Here is an 11,178-nt window from a genome sequence, read left to right as displayed (position 1 = left end):
AGATCTGGCTTTTGAATTTATTTTATCTGGCTTGGAGTCAGCTGATCTGGCTGTAAAGCTAGTGATCTAGTTTTTGAGTTTAGTCATTTAGCGTTTGAATGAAGTCATCTGGCTTGAGGTCAGTTGGTCTGGCTTTTAATTCTACTGATCAAATCTAGCTTTTGGGTCTTATTGGTCTGACACAGTGTCATGGAATCTGGAGTGATGTCAACTGATCTGGTTTTATTTTCATGTCAATTTGGCTTGGTCTGGCTTGAGGTAGACTGATTTGGCTTAAGTTATATGGTGTAGCTGTGAAGTGAAATGGTGGATAGATCTCCAAGTGTGGTTTTTTTGTTTGATGTTTTTTGGTTTTTTTGTTTTTTCCCCTCTCTAGGAACACCAACAATAATCATGTTAGTGGGTCACAACTAACACATACATACATCACTAATTCACATATATTGTCATAGGAAGAAAAGAACAATGCAGATTTAAAGAATTGTTAGTTATTCAGTTCAGTTTTTACCTAGCATCAAGTGATTATGCATATTTGTTTTACCGTACATGTTCTAGGTTACTAGTCAGAATTGCAATATTAGACTCGGTCAAGTAATAAAACTTGTACAATCTGTTATTACCAATGGATAGTTTTATTTCACAGCTAGGATCAAAAACATTTGATCACTAGGTTTAGTTGTTGAAATCTCAGAATGTTATGTTGATTTAAAACTTGAACAATCTGTTATTACCAATGGATAGTTTTATTTCACAGCTAGGATCAAAAACATTTGATCACTAGGTTTAGTTGTTGAAATCTCAGAATGTTATGTTGATTTGTGTACTACAGAATTCATGTACAATTGTGAAATTAGCTTTAGAACATTCTCATTGTCTGCTTGAAAAGTGTCATCATTTATTGTGTGCATCACATTCGTATGTTCAGTTCATATTATTCTGACAACACATGTGTATGTCTATTCGTTCTGAAACAATATTAAAATGTTAGCCATATCTAAATATTGTACAATCTCACTACTTTATGCTGTAAAATTTCAGTGCATTACGTCCAGTCTCATTTATGTTTTTAGTGTGGCATCAGAATTTAGCAAAAACACCCCCGAAACAACATATCCACTATCACTTCTGATATTTCAGTAGTTTAAGGATTGAACATTTGTTTCTGTTCATGCAGGTATGAAAACAATAATAATGAATATACATTGTGCATATTGTACATGTATATCTGCATAGTGGACCATTAACAAATATGTTTTTTTTATGCTCATACTTCAATAAGTACAATTTCACATTATTAATTTATCAAACATAAAAATTACATTGTCAAGGAATGTCACATCTGATATTGTCATTTTATATTGGTACTTGTACTTATTGATACATTATTGCCCAAGAATCAAAAAAAGAATTTTAAAAATATATATTGATCTTGTTTGTGTTTTTATTAATAAGTATATTTCAAATTTAACTATAAAGATTGTCTTTAATTTTTGGGGGGTTCATTTCCCAGTTAAATACAGTGCATGAAAGGGCGAATGGGTGTTTGGCTTAATAACTTTTCTTTTTTTCATTCAGTGAAATATATAATTAAAGTAGATTATTCATTCATTCATTCATTCATTCATTCATTCTTTCATTCATTCAGCAAAAAGACCAGGACCTATATTCACAAAACATCGTAAGCCTAGTTTTACACGTAAACGTAAATACAACTGAAGAACTATTCACGAAGCAACGAAAACGTAAGTTACGTGTAAAGTTGGACGTAAATATAAGAGTGCCTCCGGTTAAAACTAACATAAGTCATGTACATATAATAAATCAAGCACGATCGCTGTTATTTACTATTATTTACAGAAACTGGCAGCATTTCCAATAATTGAAGCAGTTTGCGATGACGAACTCCCGCAGATTGAACATATTTTTGTTGGTGATCGAACGGATGTTTTTGACTCTTTTTCCTTTTTAAGAAATGTCCTCAAGTTCGTACCAAAACGCGGATCCTCACCAATACCAAAATGCCATGGTTTGCCGTTTGCGATGTTATTGTTAGCAGACGACAAACGAAATTGCGTTTTGCGCATTTGTTATTTACCCAGTAGCCATCATTTCTAAAGTTTTTTGTTTTGTTTTTTTCGTAGATTTATGTCCAACTAAGTTACATTTACATTTACGACCATCTTTGAGAATAAGGTGCTTCTTGCACATAAACTTAATCTACGGCAGACGTAAGTGCTAGTCGTAGACGTAAATTTACACCTTTTTGTGAATATGGGTCCTGTATGGTAAGATTTGTTTGGTAATTTGTATGTGGTACATTAAATGGTGTACAGTATCAACTTGTTAGAGCTTTTAGTCTGATATAACTAGTTAAAGTCTTCCAGGTAGAAGCTGTGTTATTACAACCAAGACAACTTCCACTCTCATACACACTGAAGGTTTCTGTTTATAGCTTTCTTTTGTTGAAGTGAACTGAGCTACATCTGTGATATCATGTCAGGTGGACATTAACCCATGACTTTAGATTCAAAATACTGATGTGTTTTTGGAAGGTATTGACAGAGTATATGTTAGGTGGACATTAACCCATGACTGTTAGATTCAAAATACTGATGTGGGTTTTTTTGGAAGGTTTTGACATAAGAGTATATGTCAAATGGACATGAACCCATGACTTTAGATTCAAAATACTGATGTGTTTTTTGGAAGGTTTTAACGTAGAGTATGACACAGACCCAGCTATGTTAGTCTTTTGATTTAATACTTTTGCCAGGAGTCTACATATAAAGCAGTGTTCTCACTGTGTGACTTGTAGTAACGACTTGCAATTTGTAGTACTCCATTTTTGCATACCTTTCATACTGCATAACTTGAAGCATGTGACTATCGTACATTCATTATGCTTTTAAGTGTGGATATAAAGGGATAATTGCAGTGTGCACACCCCCTCCAAACTGCCACAGAATTCCTGAATCTGTCACTAGTTCTCAAAGTACAATGTGAACACATGCTACAATTTATTAATACAAGTTATACGGCTAGAACATTACTTTATATAGTATATTTGTTACAAGTGTATGCATTACAGGTGTGTGTCTTGTATGCTAGCATGTTATAATTATATGTTACAAGTGCTAAGCATTTATAATACACATTCAGAAACAAAACAGGTTTCATAACTTAAGGTCGGTAATATTTTTAATATACAATGTATATAATACTTTTTTTTCTTTAGTTTTTGACATAAAAACCAATGTTTGAGGTTGGGGTATCATCATTAAATATTCATTTGTTCTTGCTTTTTCAGTCATTTTCTTTCGGTTTCTAATTTATATTTTATTTTTCTCACATATTGTTTTGTAAATGCTATGATCATTTTCCACATATACTAGTCCAAAGACAATTTAGTTTATCTTTTTCATGTATTATTTAGTTTACTTTATTGCAGTGGTTCCTTGGTTTTGGATTAATTTTATTTTGAAATGTTTCTTTAGAGGTTGTTCATAATCATCACCATTTTCGCAAGAGTTCAAACCATATTCTGGGCTAGGATGAGCTATCAGTGCTAAAATTCAATTCCAAAACATAACAAAATGTTGATGAACATACACTGATGACTATTGTAAAAATCTAAATTTTTTATCGTTCACTTCTAGGAGGTGGAGAATACAAGAAAGAATACAGTTTGTATGCTTGTACAAATATATACTTGTAAATGACTCCATATTGTAGAAACTGAATATAATATTATTTTTTTAATTTATTTATGTTGTTGATCTTTTTTCTTTTTTTTTCTTTTTTTAATGTATAATTTGCAAAATTTTGGTGGATCCTTCCATCTTAAAAGAATGTTCTATCCATTTGTAAAAACATAGCATTTTATTGACAGTATTAATTAATATGTCTATGTATTTAAGTGTCCAATAATACAGGAGTTTACATGAATCTTTAAACAAAAATTTATAATCAGTTTTGTAAGCTGGCATATACAAATATTTTACTTTTTAAACATTTCTTTCAATTTGTTGGGGTAGGGTTTTTGTTTGGGGTTTTTTGCAGTTTGTTTTTGTTTACTTTTATGGGGGTTTTTTCTTTCCATTTGTTGGTCTTTCTGTTTTTTTGGGGGGAGCAGTGGGTACAAGGCATTTTTAATTTTATTTATTAAATATTATCTTTTTGATCTAAAAATAACAACTACAAGTGCAAAACTTTCCAATACCAGTTCTTGATAAAATAAAAGTTGACTGAATGTCTACATTTTTCTGTAATTTTATTTATATGTATATATTGATCCCCAAGCTGAACATGTTGACAAAAACACCAATTGGGTGTTTATTTCCATATATACATACATTTACTTAATATATAGCATGTATTTTTATCATGTTATGTTGACCATTGGACAATGTATAGTCAACTGACCAAGTATTATATCATATATCGTTATGTTATTGGGTAAAATGTATTGGTTGTGTTACTTAATAAATCAAATACACTATAATACGGTCGTTTTCTTATGATGTATTACTTGATAACTTTAAGACAATAGCCAGTTATTGCCTATGTAGTCAGGTACCATGATCTGAATACCAGTATGTTACTACGGTAACTCTTAAATGTAAATAACAAAAACATATTAAATTCTAAATTTTTATTTAACTTAACATTTATCTTTGTCACAATTCTACCATTACCACATAAAACTGCATAGTCCAACCTTCATGAATAATTATATCACATGCATACAAATGAATCTTGAACGGTAACATAAATTATGTGTATAAACGTCTTTCAGCCTCTTAAAAAACAATTTCCTGGTTCCTGGAGTAATTTGGCTAAGTTTGTATGAATGAGTTGCTATCATGTCGTTTATACAGTACTTTGTACATAAAAATTTCACTTGGGAATGTTTCTTGTCATCAGAAAATAATTTTCTTCTGATCATATCTTAGCTAAAACACCAGGAAAGTTAACAACCTTTAATACATGTCAGGAGTACATACATTTACATGTACATTACATAATTTATCCATCTATGAAAATTTTAAGAATCTCTCGAGTAATAGGTTGAAGAGAGAGTGAGACAAGGCATATTTATTATTGTTGATAATGCAACTTTTAAAATCCTTTCCAGGCGTATGAACCGACCACGCCCATATTGCGGTATTGTGAGTGAGTGACACGACGGTCGCTGTCTGTTATCTTCTTGTCCACTTTTGTGAGGCGTTCCAACTGAAAAAAAAGAAGCAAATCACAGTAAACATATTGCTGAAAATAGCCATTGAAACTGAAACGGTAAGGATATGCGTTGTCCCACCCCTCCACATATACACTTGTAGGCGAACTAACAACCCACCCACCCCTTCCAGGTGCTAACCTCGCTGTGAAAAACAAATTATATTTTAAATATTGTAGTTGGATGTGTGCGGTAATTGGTAAATGAAATGACAGAACCGGTGTTGGGTCAGTCTAAAGCAGTAAAACGGTCCATCATTAAAAAAAAAACCCAACCCAAATACGTAGACAATGCTACACGAGTGACCGTTGGATAGGCCTACAATTTATCTTACAACAAGTTCTTTAGAAAACTCAACTTAACGAGCGCAAGCTAGTTGAGTTCATTTTTTAACGAGTTGTAAGATGATTGGTATCTTAAAGGGACATTCCTGAGTTTGCTGCATTGTAAAATGTTCCCAACTAATAAAATATTTCTACGATTAAACTTGCATATTAAATATATTTGTTTGTTTGGAATGTCAGTGTCTGTATATTCAATGTGTTTCTTGTAGTCCTTCAAATAATTTCGTACATACGAACAAAAAATATTTTAGGAAATAAAATGAAATTTACGCTAGTACAAATATTAGAACGATCAGAAACACGTTTAATATACAGTCACTAATATGTTATGCAGGAAAATATATTTGACATGTAATTAGGCCTACAATCGTTAAAAAGTCTGTTGGTCGATAACATATTAAAAAGTGCAGCAAACTCAGGAATATCCCTTTAACAGACACGAATGTAGTATTCTATTTCTTGCATATCCTCAATCAAAAACATCTTTTCCAACTATTTAAAGTATATTTACGGAACTGGTGCGGTAGTTAACTTACGCGTCACACAGTGATCAGTTTCAGGTTAACTTACACGTCACATATGTTGGACACGATATTTTATCTACAACGGGTCATTTCTTAAACGGGTCAAATGTATATTTCATACAATTTTATGACTATTGTATGAAATATATAGAGGATAATAAACGAGTTACCAGTTATTATCAAATTTATGTCCCGAGCTTTAGCGAGTGACAAATGAAAATTATTTCACGAGGGACATGAATTTAATAATAACTGGTAGCGAGTTTGTTGTTCTATTTATTACCCAGCTATTTTTTTCTCTCTAAAAACCTTTTATTTTTTTATATACATACATGTATATGTAGCCTATATAGAAACGATGTAACACACTGTTCTGAGTATTTCTTTAACTTTGTACTTTATTCCTGTTTTTAAATAATTTCCAAAAACCAAAGTTCTATTTATTCTGTTAAAAAATATAATATATAACAAATTGAATTAAAATAACATCATATTACAAATTTAGCAATAAAATAAACCCCATACGACCATAGTGACACTACCAAACGCGTATAGCATAGCATCTAACTTGCCATGTCATTTAAGATAATAATAATAATAATAATAATTTTAATTTTAATTTACATGTCATTTATTTTCGCCTGTGTCATATCTTTGTTTGTTCTGTCCTGGCACGTGGCTTTTATTTTTTGGACTCTGGGAAAACTAAAATCCTCCTTCTTCAGCGTTCGATTGGTTGTATTATATCCTTTGTCCCGTGAAAGTCGCAAAAAAAAGCTGTCAGGCGTAGATCTTTTGCAAAGCTCCACAGCTTGTCATCCATCGTAGTACTCATATGCCAGGTTTGTTGCCTGTCTCTGTTATAGAGTGGACAGGAAGTTTTGGGGTGTTTGATCATCTTTTGCACAATCACAGAGAGCCGAGGGCTTATGCTTTAAAATAAACCCAGTAGGTTTAAGCCTACGATCACGGTGACGCCACCAAACTTTTATAGCACAGAATACATAACTTACCATCTCATTTATTTCCTCCTGTGTCATATCTTTGTTTGGCCTGTCCCATGAGGCTTTTTTCGCCTCTGGAACTTGAGACAGCCTCTCTACCATCTGACTGACTTGGTAGTCATCCAGCTTTTGGTGTCCCAGACCGAAATCTGGTTTTATGATCGTCCCCCACGGCTGTCTGCTGCAGGGTCGAGATGCTGAATCAGTCTGAGCCATGGACGTTTTGCGTTAGTAAATCAAGAGTTGTCGGCCCTGTAGATTTTGAGAAGAAAAAAAAAGTACATGTATTTTATCCTGTAATCACTATATACAGTATATTAGCAAGATATAAGTAATAGTTATATCATGGTTTTGACGAGTTAACTGTTTTTAGACGGCGGCACGAGACAGTTAACGAATCAACACCAATGACATAATAACTGTTTTGTACCTTCTTCTTTATTCACATAAAGACCACCAACGGTGGTACATGTGCCAAGGTGGATGGTGGCAATATACATGTATAACATACTGTACATACATATAATATATACTGCTACAAATAATAAACTTAATTACTGTTGATCTCTAAATTTTGTCTTTATAAGACTAACAAATTTACTAAGTTTTCGTAATGTTGACAGCCGTTTCTCTTGCAACAACATGGAAAACTTATAGAAGTTTGGTCGTGTTATAATTTCTTTTTTTTTAAATAATTTTCTTTCTGTCAAAAATGCAGGACATTCAAACAAAGCATGATATTCATCTCCTACACACTCATTCTGGCATAATGTACAATATCTTTCCAAGTAAGGGATGTTACTCCAACGACCTCGTTCTACAGGTAATAAGTGGTTACCAGTTCAAAATTTAAGCAACGGAAGTGATAGTGTACAGTTTTTGGCAGAAATATGTAAAATTCTTGATTAAATTCGGTTTAATACAATTATAAATTTTACCTTTTGAGGTATTTAACTTATTACTATTCCATTCTTGGCGAAATTGATCTTTAAGTCTTGTTTTTATTAAAGATATCAACCATCCCTTACTTGAGAAACCTTGTTGTTGCCACACAAAACTCAGCCCACAATTATCTAAAATACGTTTAACATTATCTAACCAGGTATTTTGAGGAGACATATATCCGTTACAATATTTATATAATAAATTCTTATATAAAATAGAGATTAATTTATTATCCTTATCCAAATAATTTTACACCAATATGATATTATCCTTTTTATATATTTGTAAACGAATCGGCATTTTACCTGTTTTCTCCATACAACATATAATTAGGAGTGTTTTTCCTTTAATTTTAAACAAATTTTAATAAAATTTACTTTGTAAGCGTTCAAGAATATCAATATTACTATATCCCCAAATTTCAGAACCATATGTCATAATTGGTATAATCATATGATCATAAGCTTTAAAAATGCAATCTAATGGCAAACTGATATTTCTAGATTTTCTTAATAAGGAAAAAGTTGTTGCTTTAGAAGCCTGTTCACTTAAATGTTTATAGCTTGGGTATACTTTCTATTTTTATTGAACTTAATTCCAAGGTACATATAACTATCAACTATGTCAATAACAATATTATTAATATTAAATTGAAATTTCTTTTGTTTTGTATATCCTGAAACCAAAAATTAATACTTTAGTCTTTTTGTAATTAACCTCTAAATGCCAGTCTTCACAATATTTTTGAAAAACAATTCAATATATATTGTAAATCAATATCATTATCAGAAAAAAGAAACTGTATCATCTGCATACAATAACAACAATAACTTTAAACCATTTTGGAGCACTACATCAGATCGCACATCCATTACCGTAATTCCTTGACAATTATTATATTGTAACCAGGTCTCTAAGTCATTCAAAAACAAAGAAAATAATAATGGCGACAAATTTTCACCTTGTCTAACACCTTTTTCACATGGGAAAAATCCAGATATTGTATTATTATGAGCAATACATGATTTAATATTACTATACATATTTATAATTAATGTCATTATTTTACCAGTTATTCCATAAGTGATAAATTTTTGCCAGAGTCCAATTCGCCAAACATTATCAAATGCTTTTCTAAAATCAATAAAACAACAAAACAATTTTTTCTTTGACGATTTTAAAATATCAATTATGCTATGTAACACAAACATATTGTCTACTGTTGAATAACCTTTTCGAAATCCCGCTTGCACCTTATTAAGAATTTTATTTTCTTCAATATATTTTGTAAGCCTAAGGTTTATAACCGAGGTAAGTAATTTCTCAAAACAACTCAATAAAGTCAGAGGTCGGTAATTTTCTGGATTAGTATCGTACCATGATTGACGCGTCTGTGAGGGGCGTGTGGCCTAAAAACTGTGCAGTTCAGTTACCCGCACAGTTTCAGTTATACCATGGTATTGCTGTTACACCCCAGTTGACATCAAAGAGAAAAACACCAAATCATGGTACAATGACTAGATAAATGTATATGTTTTACGTGACTGGGTAAAAATAAAACTTTTTGGGGACGGAACTACATTTACACTAGTTATGATCAGCAAAGGAATTGGTGTAGTGTTAAATGTTACTTATTATATTTCTAGCTAATGGTTTTGATTTTTTTTTTTTTTTTTTAAAGTTTCTACGAGTATTTTTGTTACAAAAATAAGAAATAAATTGTTGTTATTTAAGAACTATTTTAGTTTGGGGCATAGATATCGTAGGCGATAAGGCATTCAACAGTGAGCCTACTACCCTAGAACACGGTAAAGATGTGTAATAACATGGTTAATTGAATTAATTTTTCGAATTATATAGGATTGCAGGATAAATTGAATAACCGGCTACTGTCTTAAGATACGGGCTTTATCCTGCTCAGGTCGAATATGGAATGCCGCTCGGTGGAGCCTCGCAGCATTCGGCATTCTACCCCCCCCCCCCACCCCCACCCCCGCTCTCTCTCTCTCTCTCTCTCTCTCTCTCTCTCTCTCTCTCTCTCTGTCTCGCTCTCTCTCTCTCTCTCTCTCTCTCTCTCTCTCTCTCTCTCTCTGCGCCAGCAACTTTATTAATATTTTATTTACATGATCATACCGTTCTAATTTTGCTCTATATAGTAATGTGTTTCAACAGACCCCTTTTAATGACTAAGATTGCATATTAAATACAATATATTTCTTTACTGTATTATGTGTATACATGCATGTATATACATGCATACATATACAAGACTTCTGATAATCATGATGTTTGTAAGTAGCTTAACTTGATTTTACCCCCTCCCCACCACCACCACCACCAATAATCCCGACGACAAAAAGGTATACAAGTTAATTGGTAGGACCAGAAAACAGATGTACATTTGTACATACACTGATATTTTAAAGAAGAAAATGCATTAATATATGTGATTTTAGTCATAAAAAAGGCTATATTTATCGGAGACACGTAAATATAGCAGCAAACTTAAGAAATCTCTTTAAAGTGAACTACTAAATACTACTGGCAGTGGTATTTAACAGCATGGTTATAGTATAGGAAACACGATGCTAAAATTCTTTTACCTGCACGTTGCAAAATCCTGAAACAGTGAGCCAATGCTTGGGTTCGGTGATCGTGTCAAGGCAACACTCGCCACAACTGACCAAGATTGAAATCTTAATAACTGGATTATACCCGATTACAGATCTACCCGTTTCTCGAGCTAGACTTACGCCGAGTTTTTCTTTGAGCTTTTGTTTTTCAAATATAACTTTGCATTACTCAAATTACATGAATGTATTGAACGATCGACACCACGATTGGTATATCAAAGGTCATGGTATGTGCTATCCTGACTGGGATAGTGCATATAAAAAAATAACTTGCTACTAATGGGGGAATGTACCAGGTTTTCTCTCTATGACTATATTTTAAAATATGTTGTTTGAAGACCCAATCATAAGTGTACTAGACGGTGGTGGTCGCATTCCTCCCCATCCAATAGCCGATGATTAACAACAAAAACAATTTTAAACTTTACTAAATGCACATTAAAACATAAATGACTTTGGCAAGTCTACTATGACTGTAAAAGTAGTGACGGG

The 11,178-nt window shown here is 32.3% G+C and overlaps 1 protein-coding gene across 1 annotated transcript; it reads right to left on the bottom strand.

The window, feature by feature from the left end:
- Positions 1-4,636: 4,636 nt before the first annotated feature.
- Positions 4,637-10,810, bottom strand: LOC121378342. Its single transcript, XM_041506474.1, has 3 exons — positions 10,657-10,810; positions 7,118-7,360; positions 4,637-5,232 (listed from the first exon to the last, which is right to left on the bottom strand). The coding sequence occupies exons 2-3, from the start codon at positions 7,322-7,324 to the stop codon at positions 5,119-5,121; spliced, it is 321 nt and encodes a 106-aa protein (XP_041362408.1). The 5' UTR covers positions 7,325-7,360; positions 10,657-10,810; the 3' UTR covers positions 4,637-5,118.
- Positions 10,811-11,178: the final 368 nt, after the last annotated feature.

Source organism: Gigantopelta aegis, chromosome 2, assembly GCF_016097555.1.
Source record: "Gigantopelta aegis isolate Gae_Host chromosome 2, Gae_host_genome, whole genome shotgun sequence".
NCBI classification, from domain to species: domain Eukaryota; kingdom Metazoa; phylum Mollusca; class Gastropoda; order Neomphalida; family Peltospiridae; genus Gigantopelta; species Gigantopelta aegis.
The sequence above is the reverse complement of the archived record's forward strand: the minus strand, read 5'-3'. Positions and strand labels throughout refer to the sequence as shown.